Source organism: Vigna unguiculata, chromosome 1 (assembly GCF_037176805.1).
Source record: "Vigna unguiculata cultivar grain cowpea cultivar isolate G323 ecotype 2 chromosome 1, ASM3717680v1, whole genome shotgun sequence".
NCBI classification, from domain to species: Eukaryota; Viridiplantae; Streptophyta; class Magnoliopsida; order Fabales; family Fabaceae; genus Vigna; species Vigna unguiculata.
The window spans coordinates 2,812,011-2,830,126 of record NC_140792.1 but is presented as its reverse complement, the minus strand read 5'-3'; the positions used below and the strand labels follow the sequence as shown (position 1 = coordinate 2,830,126).

General features: G+C 28.6%; 1 protein-coding gene and 1 long non-coding RNA gene across 2 annotated transcripts; both read left to right on the top strand.

Moving 5' to 3' along the window:
* Positions 1-3,714: 3,714 nt before the first annotated feature.
* Positions 3,715-5,845, top strand: LOC146888595 (uncharacterized). The gene is made up of 3 exons (XR_014992966.1): positions 3,715-4,013; positions 4,300-4,316; positions 4,433-5,845. It is a non-coding gene; the product is annotated as an uncharacterized LOC146888595 (long non-coding RNA).
* A 659-nt stretch (positions 5,846-6,504) lies between these two features.
* Positions 6,505-7,381, top strand: LOC114194157 (uncharacterized). Its single transcript, XM_028084249.2, has one exon. The coding sequence runs from the start codon at positions 6,634-6,636 to the stop codon at positions 7,249-7,251; it is 618 nt and encodes a 205-aa protein (XP_027940050.2). The 5' UTR covers positions 6,505-6,633; the 3' UTR covers positions 7,252-7,381.
* The last annotated feature ends 10,735 nt before the right edge of the window (positions 7,382-18,116 follow it).

Here is an 18,116-nt window from a genome sequence, read left to right as displayed (position 1 = left end):
TTTTTAAATATTAATAATGAGAAATAATAATAAAGATAATGAGTGAGTTTGTATTTAACTTCTTTTCTAAAACATATATAAATAAAAAAATCTTATTAAATTTTTATTTTTTATTATATTTAATTTAATTTTATTATTTATTAATATTAAATAATATACTTTATAAAAGATTAAAAATTTATCTAATTTAATTTCCATACATTTCTATTATACATATACAAAATTTTCAAAATTTGGGGCCGTCGCATCCCAACCCTAAAAAAATTAGTCCGATGAAATCAGTTCAAAAACTTCAATGTGTTCAATCAATCGCACTATTTTATCTAAATTTTCCCCATAATTATAATAAAAGAGAGCAACAACAGTATGAATATTTTTTATATTTAGAGATATCTAGAAAAATGAAATTATAAATAAAGTACAAAATCAACATGTAGCAACCACCACTTAAAAACTTGTTATTATTTATTTATTTTAAAATTCAGCTCAAAAAGATAAAATAATTGGATAGGGTTGGTCCCATCATGTGATCCATTTCTGATAAAAACATGGAAGGTTTTCTTAGGACCACTTTCTGACACACTTTTAAATGTAGTGGGTTTTGGGTTCATGCACATGAGTTTCTATATTTGTATTTATAAGCATTGCTTTATTTATTTTATCGAAAACCTAATTCTACTACAACTTGGTAGGTCTCCCTCTCAATTATTCTCTGCATAATTTTATTTGTATTAAGCTATTTGGTATGGAAAATAGTGACATGCACATGAGTTTTTCAATTTGTACTCGTATAATGGTATATACAAAACTCTTTAATTTAACCAAATAATTTTGCTTTTACCAAGAAACATTATTTTCCTTTTTTTAATTGTTATATATATATTTTCTAAATTTTTTCGTAATTATAAACACAACTTTTTTAATTTTTTATTATTCTTTTATCATTTTTTACAAAACTACTTTGGTGTTAAGCCATAAAGGTATTATATTTTGTGTTGTAAGTGGGTTTTAATTTAAAAAACTAAAATATGTTTTTGATTAGTGTAAAATGAATGAGTGGATTTTTATTGTAATCTTTGTAACTTTTCTTGTCATTCATCCCTCTAAAATGTAAAATTGTCACTTTTGACGTTAACGTTATATGATAAGTAAAAGTATGTGTTGAAAAGAAGTTTAATAATCATTTATATGATGTATGCTAGTATTGTAATATAATACTGACATGTGTCGATTTAAAAAGAAAAAATTAAAATTTATAAAACAAATATTATTCATAATGTACATTAGGGATTAAATATCGTGATTTAATTTTTGAAAGAATGAAAATCAATTTAAAATATTTTATAAAAGTGCAAATCAAGATTGATATATTTTTTAAATACAAAAAGAGTCATTTCAATTTTTTTATGAAGACCAAAATAAAAAGTAATTAATTTTATACATATTTAAATATATTTCTATAATAATTAAGATAAGTAAAAAGTTTCTTTATATGTAATTTAAGGTGGTAAATAGAGGAAGTCTATTTAGCAATGTCTAACTTATTTTTTGTTGGAAGGCTGAAGCAAGGGTCTTTACTTGAGTTTTTCCTTCCCGCGCCTCCATTATTACTAACTACAACCCCACATTAAGCGTAAAGACTAAAGTATCCTTACTCATTGTATTCTACTAGAAAGGAAAAAAGAATAAGAAAGAGAAAGTTCATTCTAAAACCCATTACATTACATGTATTTCAAAAAGCATGTTTAGGAAAACTTATTCTGAAAAGTATAATATATATTTCAAAAATATCACATTTTGGTCTAAATTTTTTGTTTCAGTATCTAGAAATACTACTCCAGAAATAATATCTAAAAATTCTATCATACTTTGAAAATTATAAAAAAACATGTTTCGGGACATTTTCAAAATAGATAGTCTGAAGTTCTTTTTGTGAAAGATAAAATGGCTATATTATAAATGATGAGATGTGTTTAACAATTATGGGAGTGCAGAAAGAAAAGCCCTTTACTTGCTTTATGGATGAACGAACACTACAAAATAGAACTTGGGGCTTCTCCGAATGGCATTTTTGAAAATAAGGTAAGATAGTGAGGGTATTAATTTGGTGGTAGTTGCGTAAATTAGAAAAAGTAGTAATGTTATTTTGGATAAAACATCAAGTGAGACGTGTGAAATGGCGAAAAGCCTAGTAAAAAAGTTGTCAAAGTACGATGCTTCTTTTATATATATGTAATAGAAAAAGTAGTAGTATTATTTGGGACAAAGCACTAAGTAAGATGCGTGAAATGATGAAAAATTCAGAAAAAAAATTGTTCAGGGATTGACACGTGACAAAATACAATATTTATGTCGATATCCAGTATACTTGATCGGTGTTTTTAAGAAATAAACTAAAATTTAAAAATCAATAAATGTGAATATCTGATAAAAAATATTAATCGTATATGAATATTCAGTATACATAAAAAATAATTTTAGATGTATATCGAATATTAATATACATTTTATATATCACATCAATAAAAATTTGTTAAATTCAAATATGTAAATTCCGTGTGTTTATAAAACAATATTATTCTTGACCGATTTTAATATCTTTATTATCGCCACCTACTTAAATAAGAGGGAATAACGATAATTAGACCGAGTCTTTGAAAATGAAGAATAAGGGGTTGGAAGAAGCTACCATAGAACTTGATTCCATGTAAGAAGGTGCCAACTTTCAAGAACATGATAACAAATTTATTTTGTTCCCTTGACCTACCTCATTAATATTCCTAATTGTTCTACGAAAATAATAGAATTTTATTCCATTTTACGAAGTTATTCTATAATAGGTTTTTTTTTTTTTTAAAAGATAGATGCATACAGAATACCAAATACTGCATGATACTGAATTGATGTCTTAGCAATAAGGTTCCAATTCAAGAAAACATAGACAACACAATTTTATTAGCAATAGATGATTGGGAGAAGTAGAAAACAGTGCTTTAAAAGTTGTCATTTTATCATCTCTGAATTCTACTAATTTATAATTGAATTAAATATAGTCAAGACTCCACACTGAAAAATGTTCTATTACAGATAGATTTTTGAAAACTTTTAGTTTTTATTATTAATTATACTTAATTTAGTGTTAGAAATGAAAAGTATCAATATATTTATTATCATAAGTAATACATAGAAGTGATACCACTTTGATAATTAGCTTTGGTGAATATTTTTTTTTATAATTTTATTTTTGTTCTATTATTTCTTCTATCTAACAATTGTGGCAATTGCTTTATATTACACAACATAATTGCAGATATATACACTTAAGATAATAAGAGTATTTTTGCTAGTTTTCAATAAATAATTAAGATAATTACATTTAATTTACTTTATTTTTTACTATCTTATAAACCATAGGTTTTAATCGAAATTTGTTAATAATTATTAAGTTAAGTTTAATAAAGTATTATTAAAAAATATAAGTTTATATTATATAACAAACTATAAAATTATGCTAAAAATAATAGTAATGTATTTAGGAGGTTTGTTTAGGGAAAAGAGAAATAAGTGGTGATAGGATGAATCGGAATGTGGTCACAAAATCGTGTAGAAGATTTGGTTTGAGCATTGGAAAGACGAGGGAATCTAATGTGACCTCTACTATATATCTAAGAAAATGTTAGTATAATGAAGTTACTGAATTAGATGTTTTTTGGTCTTTTTGTTGTTGTTTGTGTTTTGGCCCGTGATAACTTTTGCATTGATTGATGATTGACGTTGGCAGTCAGAAATTATTATTCTTCCTCTCCAAGCCAAGCTATTTTTGAATGTTGGCTGCTGCTGAAGCATAGTTGTGATTATTTTCTCCGTGCATCCTTCTACTTTTTGACGAATGTTTGAATTTTTTTTACTATTGCTTCTTTTCCTTCATGAATCGATCTTCTTCTCCAAGAAAAGTTATTTTCAATCTTCTTCCTCCACAAAAAGGCAATTTTACAGAATCAGACGGCCTCAAGGTTAGTTCTCCTTCTTGGCTTTTTTTTTCTTATTGTTTGAAAGACATTTTCAGATTTGCTTTTACTTTTTCTTCATGAAAGCTTTAATTTTTTTGAGCTTTTTTGTGTTTAAGATGGTTTCTCTGTCCATCTTCTTATTCTTCTTCACGAAGGTTTGAATTTTTTTTATTATGTTCTTCTTCTTCTTCTTCTTCTTCTTCATGCATCTTTCTTCTTTGTGTATCCTTCTCCTTCTTCGTGAAAGGTTCTATTTCAACTGAACTTTATTTCTATTTCGTCTATGCAGGTCTCCTTCATCAAAGGGTATTTTTCTACTTTTTATTCAGTGAAATATATCCAGACATCCTTGTTGTTCTTAGATCTTGTTGTTCTTCTTCTATTTTTTTTAACTGAACTTTGTTTCTATTTTGTCTCTGCAGGTCTCCTTCATCAAAGGGTATTATTCTACTTTTTATTCGGCGATATATATCCAGACATCCTTGCTGTTCTTAGATCTTGAGTCGACTTTCTTTTGGGTCTGCGGAGGTTTGTTGGGTATTTTTTTTCTAATGTTATTGTCGGGTTAGTTGGGTATATTTTTATGTTTTTGTTCTATACTTAGGGGTTTGCTAAATTTTGTTGTAAAATGCTTTGGTTTGTGTTTGCTATGGATGTCGTTGATGAATTTTTTGTTTGCTTTGTATGATAGTCTAAAACAAGCATTAGCTTTCAATCCTATTGACTTGAAGTTTGAGTTGAGTTTCTTCTAGGTCCGCAGAGATATAACCTCAAGACCCTGTTATGAGATTTCCTGCAGTGATTACTGATTTTTTTGGGTGCTTTTTTCCTTCTTTTGTGTTAACTTGAATCTTCAAGGTAGGTTTTTCATAATCTTCGTTTTGGAAGAAGGTTTTTTCGTAGCTTTGTATGTTTTAGATGTTATCTTCGTATGTTATATTATTTTGTTGGTTTTGTTACTATGGAGTGGTACATTTAATATTTGCGTATACTTTTGTCTTGGTTTTTGTACAAGATGAAGATGAGCATAACAGAGTGCCACTCATTGAAATTGTTTCTTGCTTTTGTAGATTAGAGGATACACATTTTATTTTAACAATGACGCGTGGATACACATTTTATTTTAATATAATATACATGTATTTATATCAACATGTGGTTTTATTTAAAAATGTTAACATCAATTTCATGTTGTATTATTTTATACGGGACAATATTACACAATATGTCTACATTTTACTTTAGTAACGACGTCCCGTGGATACACATATTATTTTAATATAATATACTTGTGTTTATATCTACATGTATTTCTTTTTAAAAAATTTAACATCAATTTCATGTTATGTATATTTTGTATGGGACCATATTACACAATATGTCTACATTTTACTTTAGCAATAACATGTGCATAAGCATTTCATTTTAATTTAATGTACATGTGTTTCTATTTAAAAATGTAACATCAATTTCATGTTATATTTATTTTGTGCGGGACTATATTACATAATATGACTACATCCTACCTTTAGTAACGACCCATGCATACTCATCTCATTTTAATATAATATAGATGTGTTTGTATCTATATGTTTTTACTTAAAAATTTTAACACCAATTTCATGTTGTATTATTTTATAAGGGACAATATTACACAGTAGGTCTACATTTTACTTTAACAACGACCCGTGGATACATATTTTATTTTAATATAATATACATGTTTATATCTTTTTGTGTTTCTATTTAATAATTTTAATATCAATTTCATGTTATATATATTTTGTACGGGATCATATTACACCATATGTCTACATTTTACTTTAATAATGACTCATACATACACATTTCAATTTAAGATAACATTCAAGTGTTTATATGTACATGTGTTTCTACTTAAACACGTATACATATAAACATGAAACACAAGTGTTTAAATACATATAAATTAAATAAACATGAACACCATATTACATAATATGTCTACATTTTACTTTAATGATGACTCATGAATATGCATCTTATTTTAGTATAATATAATATGCATGTTTTTATTTATATCTACATGTGTTTATATTTAAAATCTTTAACATCAATTTCATGTTATATATATACGGGATCATATAACATCATACGTCTACAATTTACTTTAATAACAATCCGTAAATATGTATTTCATTTTAATATAACATGTTTATATGTACAAGTGTTTCTATTCAAAATATTTATATATATACATTTCAATATAATTTAATAATAATAATATTATTATTATTATTATTATTATTAATATTATTATTATAAATTGTTATAATTAATTAAATCAATAATATATTTAAATAATAAAATTAATTATTATATGCAATTAAATCAATAATAATAATAATTTAAATAATTGATTTATATAATTACAACAAAATTTCAGTTTTAAAAATTACAAAACATAAAACTAAAAAACATGATGCACACATCTCCTACTAGTTTCTAGGAAATTAGATAACCATGTTTGGTAATTTTTGCATGAACCCAATAAGTTTTGAGTGCAATGGGTTTGGTGGGCTTGAAAAGCCCAATAGAGTAAAATTCGGGGAGGACAGTTAAAACTTTATAATAGGAAAACAAAATGACACGGAGCATAGAGTCAACATCAAATGTCCCAACTTCATTTCACATAATTTCATCGCATCATCGGATGCACAACCCATGTGGGGGCACATCGCATCCACCACGATCACCACGTATACCAACGAAAAACGACGTCGTTTTCCTCCCGCATCTTCAACCCTACCGCCGTCCCCATGATCCCGCGCCCTCCCCCCATATGCTGACCAACGCCGCCGTCGCCGCCTCCTCCTGGCTCCGCCGCCGCCGGATCCGCTACTTCTTCCTCTTCCTCTGCTCCCCGCTTCTCCTCCTTCTCCTCTGCGCCGCCCTCCCCTTCCTCTGCGCAGCCGAGCTCTGCCTCCGCCTCCGCCTCCGCCTCTGGCGGAAGCTCCTCCGCCGCGACTCCGCCGCCGCCGATCGTCTCCGCCGCTGCGAGGAAGGGTTCTGCGAGGAGCAGCCGCAGGAGAAGGGCCTCTTGCATCGGTACCTCGAAGATCAGCTTTTTCTCGTCGGATCCATGTACGAGTGCGGCGACGATGACGATAACAACGGTAACGACGAAGTAGAAGCTTCTAGAAGCGTTGAAGATGTTGTAAGGTTAGGTAGTTCCACTGCTAGAAACCCTCTCTTGAGATGATCACACAGTGAAACAAAGGAAAGAAAAAAAATAAACTTATTTTTTACATTTTGTGTGTATATAAATGTTTAATATTGTTCATTGTTTTTACTTTTTATAGGAAAAAAATTGATTGAGATTCTGGGAACAAGTTGTGTCTCTTTTCTTTTCAATGTTTTATCAGTTTTCTTTTACAATTTTCCTTCAATTGAATCTCTAAAAAGGTTGATTTTTGATGATTCAGTAACAATGTCACTGCCATTAATGCAAACCACTAAAGCTTTGAAAAAATCTGGTGCCACCTATGTTCAAATTTGTGGTTTTCCTTAATTAACAAAAAATTAATCAATAGTGGGCAATGAAATGAAATAGTATATTTTATTTTTACCTTTTAAATATAAATTGCCTTAAACTTTTCCACACATAAATACAAGTCATGCATGAATTTTTTTAATAAACAATTGAATGATAAAATAAAATAAAATAATTTAATTTTGTTAACAAGATAAATCAATTTATGTAATATTTTTTGCAAAATCTCTCTGTTTTTTTTTATGTTGGGTTATATATTTGAATTAAAATCATAAAGTAGTTATATATTATTTTTGTAAGGACATCTTAACATGTTTGTTTTAAATTTCAATGAAAAATGATGTTTCTTTAAATTACCTCTATATTTCAACTTTAGAAAAAATAACGTTGGGAAGAACATTGTTTCTGCACATTAATTTGAATCAAAGATAGATAGAAAAACTTATTTGAGCATTTCTCAACCCTTTTTTTTTTCTTTCTAACCAAATTAACGAAAAAATTTCCTTCCATTTTTAATTAATTCATATGATTTTTTATTCAGGAACTTCAAGTTCAAGGATGAAATGGAGTATACTTAAATAAGAATTTAGCACCCCTAAATGTGTTTTTGGATTTTTTTTTTATAATGTTCGTGAGAATGGTATAAAAAATATTATATTTTTGACTCAAAAGAGTTTTTTTTTTTTATGTACGCATTAATTATTTCTAGCTCTATTCTTAATTTAAAGAATTCACATCGGTAAAAAAGTAAAGGTTTAAATAGTTTTTTGTCCTCATTTTCGTATTTTTGTAGTGTTTGATGTAGATGATTCTCATTTTGACATAATGTTTAAAATGTTCCTCATTTCTATTGAATGTTTAAAATGGTCATTATTTTCGCAATTCGTGTTTTATTTGGTCATTTTCTGTGACGTCATTTAAATCATTAACGGAGCATTCGATAAAAATGATGATCATTTTAAACATTGTGTCAAAATGAGAATCATTTGCAACAAACACTATAAAAATGAGGACCAACAAAATATTTAAGCCAAACGTAAAAAATAAAGATTACAAGAAATTAAGAAAATTACGAAAATTTGATAAACAAATTTCTTTAATCTAATCTTTATATAAACTAGAGTGAAATCATCATTGTTCTTTCAATATTAAAATTTTAATATTTGAAATGAATTGAGTTATTGATGTATAACTTAACCGTTATTAAATAGGATCAAGCTATTAAATGTTGATTCATATTCAAACTACAAGCACCATTCATAATCACGTAAGCAACTTAAAATTTGGAATTGATGAGAGAAAGAAACATGCGCATTCACAAAGTAAATAATGATAAAAAAAAAAAAACTTGAATTCTAACCGCGTTTTTTGAAAGAGTTTAGCCTTCGTTTCAATTAATGATGGATTCAAGCTTAGAAAAACACACAAAGAATGAAAGAAAATGAGAAAAAAAGGATGTTGCACATTTAGATCAAGATTGAAAATGTAATTAATTATAGAAATGATAAAGTGACTCCATTTTTTTATCCCTTTCCTTACTTCTCGAGTTGAGAGGTAGATGTGACGGGTGGGATGACTTTTATTTTTGAAATTAATATAATTTTTAAAAAAAATTTGAGGTAGACGTGACTTTTATTTTTTTATTAAAAATTCTTTTTAAGAAAAACACTCTGACATAGTGGTGGGAATTGAAGGGATGGAGAAAGTTGTTTTCGTTGCGCAGACCACTCCATATGAAGAAAGGGGAAAGGAAGAAAGGATTTGTCTGTGACCAAATCTCTACTTGTTTAAATCAACTACACTTCTTCAATGTCATTCAAGTGAAATTGAAGAAAGGGCAAAGGAGAAGACGAACCTTGCAGAATCCCATTTCGTTTAAAGATTTCTTTTGTGGTTGTAGCGGCGTTAGGGTTTTCAGTGCTTTTCGTTGTTCGATTCAACCCGATGGCTGGCAAGTTGGGTTTATTTTTCGTTTCTGTAATACGCAAACACGTCAGAGTTTTTTTTTTTATTTGAAATCATCGTTGTGGATTTTTGGGTTAAGGAAGTGAGATTTTGTTTTGCTTTTGTTGGCCCTGAAATAAGGCCATTGAGACTGCAATGCTTGGTTGATATACCTTGGTCATTGAGAGAGATGATTGTACATAACTTATGAGTTAGGGCTAGGGTAATTATCTTAAACCAAATGTGAGTTTTATATATCTTTTTCTGTTTGGTCTTCACTATTTATACATTATTGATGTTTAATGTAGGTACTATTGGAGTTGAAAATGGTTATTTAGAATCAAAAGTTAGTCCTGGGAGTGATTCTTTAAAGGCAAAATTGATATTTATATTATGCAGGTCGATTACCGCAACACTATAATCTTCATTGTTAAATTTTAATAACATATGAACATCTTTTTAATTACAAATAATGCTTGTTTCATACTAATGAAGTTTTTTTGTGGTATGTATGGTTTAAAATTTCCAATTTTCCTTTGTTTAAAACAAAGTTCTTCTTTCATTGTCAAATTGAGACAAAAATAAATTCTATGGTGATCAATAATTGTGTGGATCAATAATTGTTTTTTCTGTCATCATGGCATGAGAAGAAGGACATTTAGCTTATGGTTTTGTTAGAGAAGTCTGACCTTGTTCTAGTAAGCATGATAGGTAACATAAGTTGTAGATTGATTACTTAAAAATAGAACTAGGTCATTATTTTGGTATGATTGTGAGAGTGGGATGATTGAATGGCTTGGTGAAAATGAATAACACTTAATTTGTGTGTTTTGCTTGTCAAGTATAGTGTTTTTGTAATATACTTTATAGTTAATATGTTTGTCATGTGATTTAGAAAGATGATTTGGTGGGTGCTTTATGTTGAGGTAAGTCACATTAAGTGATTATGTGATAAGTGTTTTTGTGCACGAGTGTTAGTTGTTCAAAGTGAGAAGAATTGCGTTGAAGTAAGTTTGAGTGTTGACATTGTGTTGACCTAAGTTATGCATTCAAGTGATAAATATGAGTGCACTCAGTGAGGGAAGTGGTTTCAGTATTGACCGCAAGGTAAGATATATTTTGGAATTCAATTTTTGAATTTTTTTATATGATTAAAAATGGCATAAATTTATTTGTTTGTTTGATGTTCCAGATTTGTTTTAGGCATTCATGCCAAATAAAATTGATTGGTAGTTTGAATAAGAAGTTAACAAAGGAACAAAAGTCATTTATTCGAGGAACACCATTTGGATGGTTGATTGAGTTGAAAGAGTCTATGAAGATATTTAGGAATCTTTTGAGTCTGTTAATTAGTAGGTGGGTGGAAAGGTTGAGGGTTTCACAAGAGTATAAAAGTTGTTGGATTTACCTATTTAGATGTATGTCTTGGTCTGAGTTTCAGAGTGGTGGGTGAGAACATTGATTTATACCGGGAAGGGTTAAATAGTGATTGTAAGAAGTTTTTTAGAGTTGACAAACTTGTTCATATTGAAATGGTATATGATTACCTATTAAAACATATTAAAGAGCTTTGTTTAGAGGATTTTTGTAAGCTTTATGTTTTGTTAGCAATTTTTTAGTTTTTGTTGCCCAATCATAGTGGAAGCGTTTTTTTTTTCCATTTTGTTCAACGTTGTTGATGACCTTGGTAGTATAGGGAAATATAATTGGGGTCGAGTGGTGTATGAGTATTTGGTTGGGAGCATTTGTGAAGCTAAAATGTTCTTGAAGGACAAATAAAGTACCAAACACTTCCATGTAGTTGGATGTGTTTATTTGTTACAAGTAGTGTATGTTCAATTCATTTGAAACTCATTTGAAGACTTTAAAATATTTGGTGATGAGTTGTGACTGATTTTCGTTACAATTTTTTAGTTATAGTCTTTTGACCATTTTCTAATTCCAAACTCAAAGGAACTTCGTCCAACGACCAAGTTCCCTATAATCTTGCATTGGATGGAAATGAAAGCAGGGGACGATGTAATTAAAAGGAGTTTGACAAATACCGTAGCAGACTGAGTTTTTTGGTATGATATTAATTTTTTGAATTGTATCATCTGTACTTATTGATGGTTGTTGTGAAATGTTATAGGTTGTTTCAGATGTTGCTGCCTCTGTAGAAGAGTTGACCAATTCCTTTGTTAAAGAAGGTTTTGAGGTATATGGACGTCGAACTAAGGGTAGTAGAAAAGTTGACTTACTGAAAGCTGTTGAACATCAAGAAAGCGTGCTAGGAGAATTGCAAAAAGAACTTTTATACTTGAATGGAATGATAAGTGAGAGGAAGAGCCAACGCCATAAGCATGGGGGCGAACATAATTTTTGTGAGTGGGGTGAACCAAGTTTTAGTGAGAGAGAAGCAAAGAATTTTGGTTAGAGGGCTACTAATGTGCATATACCCCAAAGACTTTACTGAATTTGGCGATTTTGGTGAGATGGATCATGTTGACAAGGCTGATTTTGTTGATAATACCATGGATCAAGTTGCCCAAGAAGAAAATGTTCCAAATGAGGAAGCAGAGCAATCACAAGAGAACAACATGTATGCGCGATGAAAGGATGATACATGAATGTGTGTCAAGAGTTTTGCAATAAGAACTCCTTTTGCAACGTATAACAGGAGGAAGTGCCATAAATAGTTGATTTAGAAAAGTTATGTTTGGTGTAGTTAGAATTTATATTGCTAACTTTGATATTTTTTAAATGTAAACTTTATGAAACTGATTTATGGGAAGTTATTCTTTGCCTTATTGATTGATTTATGAAATTCTGAGTGATTTATGTAAAGTTATTGTTTGGCTTATTGAGTGTTTGTGTGGGATATAATTGTTGGTTTATGGAAAAGTATGGTGGTGGATATAAATGAATGTTGTTGATCCTCATTTGGATTGAGTGATTTGTTTTGAATTATTCAACCATATTACTATGTCTATGATAAATGTAATAGAAAAATATTACTAAATCTAATAAATCATGTAATGTCACATGCTTACAAAAAATGCAGCACATGTCATCACTTGTGTGCACACAAGTCATCAACAAAAAATCAAACAGTTTTAATCAACTTGGTTATGCAACAACATGAAACACATATCTACAAATTTGTACAGATGCACAAAAGTTAATCACCACATTCACAAGTTGTCACTACTAAAACATGAATGTTTCAAAAATTGAGTGATACCACATGCTTGCAAAAAAATGCAGCAAAGGTCATCATTTGTGTGCACACAGGTCATCCGCAAAAAATCAATCAATTTTAATCAACTTGGTTATGAAACAACATGAAACACATATTTAGAAATGAACACAGATGCACCAAAGATAATCACCACACTCACAAGTTGTCACTGCTATAACATGAAAGTTCTAATAATTGAGTGATACCACATACTTGCAAAAAATGCAGCATATGTCATCAGCAAAAAATTAGACAGTTTTAATCAACTTGGTTATGCAACAATATGAAACACATATCTACAAATTTGTACAGATGCACCAAAGTTAATCACCACATTCACAAGTTGTCACTACTATAAAATGCAGCAGAGGTCATCGCTTGTGTGCACATAGGCCATCACCAAAAAATGCAAACAGTTATGATCAATCTATTCAGAAAACTAGTATTCACACACCTATCAAAGTACTTGGTTCATAAAAAAAAACTTCAACTTCGACTAATTTCACATCCAAAGTAAACCTAACCAACTCCATCACAGAAAGATACTCACATAAATACAACAAACGAAAGCCCTAAAATCAACAATCATCTAGTTTAAATGGAAAAAAAACAAAACTTTGGGTGCTTTAAACACTAAAACACACCCTAATGCAACAAATAGTAAACAAATTCTCCATACCTCCAATGTCGTACAACCACCATCGTTCTTAGAGCTGCAACCTTTGAAAACAATGCCCAAACACCCCAAACCCAATGGAGGAGCCGTTTCACCTCACTGATTGAAGAAATTGTAATGCAACTCCTTGTCGTGCTCTTCGTGACATACAAAATGCCTTCGTCAACAACAACTTCACATTTTCTCCCTCACGTCGTTTCATGTTCTATGAGAGAGACAAACAACCTTCGTCAACAAAACCAAAAACTCTTCTCCCTAACCCTTTCAAGCTTTGCCCGCGAGAGACAATTCGAAAAACTTATTCACCTTTTGTCCCTAACTCTTTTTACGTCTTCATTTTCTATCTTCCTTCGTAAAAACCCTTACAAAATTTGCACAAAAACTTTCATTGATGGTGAAAAGAGAAAAAGAGTATGTGTGCGCGGGAAAGAAACAGAGAAAGACTCCAGAGAAAGTGAAAGTGGGAAAGTCGGGTTGTTCACTTCCCACCACTACCGGCCTCAGCATTTTTTATAAAAAAAATACACTAATTTCAAAAATAAAAGCCACCTCACCTAGTCACGTTTGTGTGCTAGCTCAAAAAGTAATGGAAGGGTTCAAAAAATGGAGTCACTTTATCATTTTTCATTAGCTATATGTTTCTACAAATAACTTTTCCCTATTATTTTCATTTTAGGAATAATATTTAAAATGGTACAATTGACTCTCATTTAGATATAATTTAAGTAAGTTGTGTCCAAATTAAGATGAAAAACTAAAAAATGTACTTAAAATACATGACATGCAACTTCAAGAGTAATTTTAGTCTGGAAATACTAGAAAAAATTAATAATTAAGTCCATTCAAGTTCAATAATTCTACCCTTATCTAATGTTAAGAACACCTAAATCATAAATCAATTATATGCAAACAAATTGCAAATATATATCCAAGAAATGTTTCATCACTTTTGCATATCTTGTCATTTTGTTTACGTGATGATTTTTTTTTTCTTTTTTTTCGTGAAAGATAATGCAAAGAAACAACAAAATGAGGAATAATTTGTTATATCAGGATCATTCAATGTGAAATTATATATATATTCAATAATAACTTTTTGATAAATATTTTGTTCATAAAGTTGAAAAACTTATTAGAGTAATTTTTTTTTTTGAAAGTTGCAAAAATAAAATAATAAAGTTTTAGAGTTTTTTTTTTTATCAAAAGTTAATATTTGTCAAAATTTATCGACCAAAACTTTGTCAAAGTATATTTTTATTATATATTTTCCTAGTTTAACTATCAATTGGGCAAAAATCTGAGTTTGAAATTTGTAACTTCATTTGCCAACCTGTGGAATTAACTCTTGACAGGTTATTGATTCCTGTACTGCCATAATTACTAACTGTACACTCTTACTAATACAAAGACTAAACTACCCTTTTATCCCAGCTTCCATCATCGCTGTTTCTACAAAGGAAAAAGAAGAGAGAGAGTGAGAACGCTGTAAAGAAGGAAAAAAATAAAGACAATATGAGAAAAAAACAAAACTCATTCCGAAAAACTCTTTTTAAAATGCATTTTATATACTATGGGAAATACTTTCCGCAACGCGTTTCATGTGAGGTGTTTCAGAAAACTATTTTGTGGCTTTTTTTGTTTCGAAAAATTTGTTCCTAAAGTTCTATTTTGGAAAACTTATTTCAGAATACATTTCATATGTAAGATGGAAAGCACATTCACAAAGGATAAAATTGTAGTTTTGTAAATTTGGGTGTGTGTAAAAGCATTTTGGGGGTACAGAAAGTAAAAGCCATCTTGATATAGCTACCGAATATTTTCTAGAAAGGTTGGGCCCATTATCTGTATTTACGGCATAGACTACGGAGTCTTTACTTTGAACATTCTCTTCGTTGTTTTTTATATTTTAATCAAGGTAATTAGAAAAGGCTTTGTGAAGAAATTGATGGTTTGAATCTCTTGAACTTTTTATGACCTTAAAATCGAAAAAAATGACATTTTTGTAGTGATTAGAAGAAAATTATGTTTTACAAGTCAAACTCTTACCATTATAACCAGGGAAATTAGGCGACAGGCTGGGTACGGTAATATTACCTTACTCGCAAAATAAATATTTATCTCGTATCCGTACCTATATTTGTGTGTATGTATTTGTTATGTGGGTACTGAGATATTTTTTTAATATCCACTAGTATTTGCGGGTATTTACAAAAGAAAATTTTAATATTAATAATATATTTTAACCATAAATTCAAATAAAAATGCAATACATAACATTTATAAATTTTGAGCAAAGTGCAAATAACCCATTTAAATAATGTTGAATAACCGTTTACAAAGAAATTAAGATTTTTTAAAACCAATTTATAAAAAATAACCTTTTCAATTTCAATGTCTTAATGTTTTAATTATTTTTTTTTAATTTAAATTAAAATATAGCAGATACAGGTATCCATGGGTACGGATACTATGATACCCGTACCCGTCCCGTTAACATGCGGGTATAAAAAATACTCGTACCCATTACGTAGAGATATCCATTTACAATATACATTTTCTACCTATTACGAGTTTTATCCGCGGATACATGTCGATCAAAGAGGATAAAAAAGGCTTTTCTAGAGTTTTAAATGTTATTAGAAAATTCTTCATGAATTAAAACTCTTTTAACATTCAAGAAGAAAAGATAACAACTAAAAACAATATATTTTTTGAAAAAATAAGACGTACCCTAGCCCTATTTTAAAATACTGAGAAAGATCATTTGGCTAAATAAAGTAATGAATTACATATTTTTTTCACCAATTATGTGCAAGTTTTACTTTTAATAACAAAACAAATTACTCCTTGTTATAATCAATCACACATCGAGATACTCGAGTATAGAGTAAGTTCTAAGCTTTTGGAAAACAAGTAGATATTATAATCAATTGCAAAATCTATGTAAGTGAGTAAGTGATTACATGGTGTAGTATTGGATTTCATGAAAAACATGCTTTCTAAACTAATAAATTACACGCATTGCGTAACAATTAAACAAATATATATATATATATATATATATATATATATATATATATATATATATATATATTTTCAAATTTGTTAAAATAATAGATTACATTGAAAAACATTTGATTACAGAAGTTTAAATTGGTTTATGGAAAACTTATATCAACAAGAGGAAAGTAATAATATGGACAAATTAATCGATTATAAAATGTTCTTATTCAAAATATAAGATAACCTTATTTGTAGTAAAAGTAAATACTTGAAAAAGTCTTGAATAAGATAACGTTACGTATGTAGAATGTTAAGGTAGAAATGTTTGAGATTTAAAAAAAGCTTTTCCAACATGAAATTTATAGAAAAGGAGTTTATTTTGAGTTTGACGTTTCTTCATGTTTAGTCTTTCCTGTTTATTTCTTACAAAATGTTATTTGTTCTTACAAGTATTGAAGTGATATCAGAAGACTGATATTTTTCTCATTACTTCTATTTTCTTCCTTTTCCCTTATCTTATATATATATATATATATATATATATATATATATATATATATATATATATATATATATATATATATATATATATATATATATATATATATATATATATGTATATATAATTTTTATCTTGGTTGTCTGTAACTATAATCTTTAAAGTTTGTTGAGATTCAGGTATACCAATTTTTGTTATATTTATAACACTTCAGTGAGGTTTTTAATTGAATGAGTCTACATTATGACCAGTGGCTCCCCCATTTTTTTTTTTGAATTTTTTTTATATATATTTATATATTTTTTAAAATTATATTATATATTATTTATATTAAAATTATATTATGGAAAATTATAATAAAAGATAAAATAAAATTTTTTAATAGAGACATTAATTTATAAAAGAGATTAGGGTTTTTTTTTCTGACTATAAGATTTTTCCATCATGTAAATTATCATGAAAGTATGTGAAGAGAGATAAATACAAAGGTTGGGAAATAGAGGTTGAAAACACATAGATTGAGATTCATGTATACATTCTTGCATGATCTATCACAAATCAAGGTTAGTATCTTATTATGATTTATATATGTTAATTTATGATTCTTTTTAGGATGTTTCTTCCAAATTAAGTTTATCCCAAATTAATATAACCTCTAATTATGATTTTAGGGATTCTTTTATGAAATTGGTATGAACCCTAATTATAATTTTTTCTAAATTATTATAATCCTTAATTATGAAATTTAGGGATTTTGTGTTTTTCGCTACCTATGGTAATTTTTTCTTAAGTTTTGAATTTATACAGTATTGCTTATTTAATTAAAGTAGTATGAGTTTTGTTATGTTTTGTATTGTGATAATTGTGATTTGTGAATATAAATTTTATTTTTTCTAAATAGGTAAGAGGTGATAAATTTATATTAGAAAGATTATGATAAAAAGTAAAAAAATTGATTCCTTTTTTCCAAAGAGGAAGGTTTGTGATGAAGATGAAAAAGAAATGCATTTACATTAACTAAGCTTGAGAAATTTAATAAGAACCAAGAATTTAAGACAATATAAAACAAATAAAGTTATCAGAGTTACATATAATGAATTTAACAATTCAATAGAATGTGATCTGGAAAAAACGACATCAAATTTGACAATACCATCAAATCAAATTGATGAGATACGAATGACTTATCTAAAATGGTATTCATGAATTGGTATCATGATATAATAGCCAAT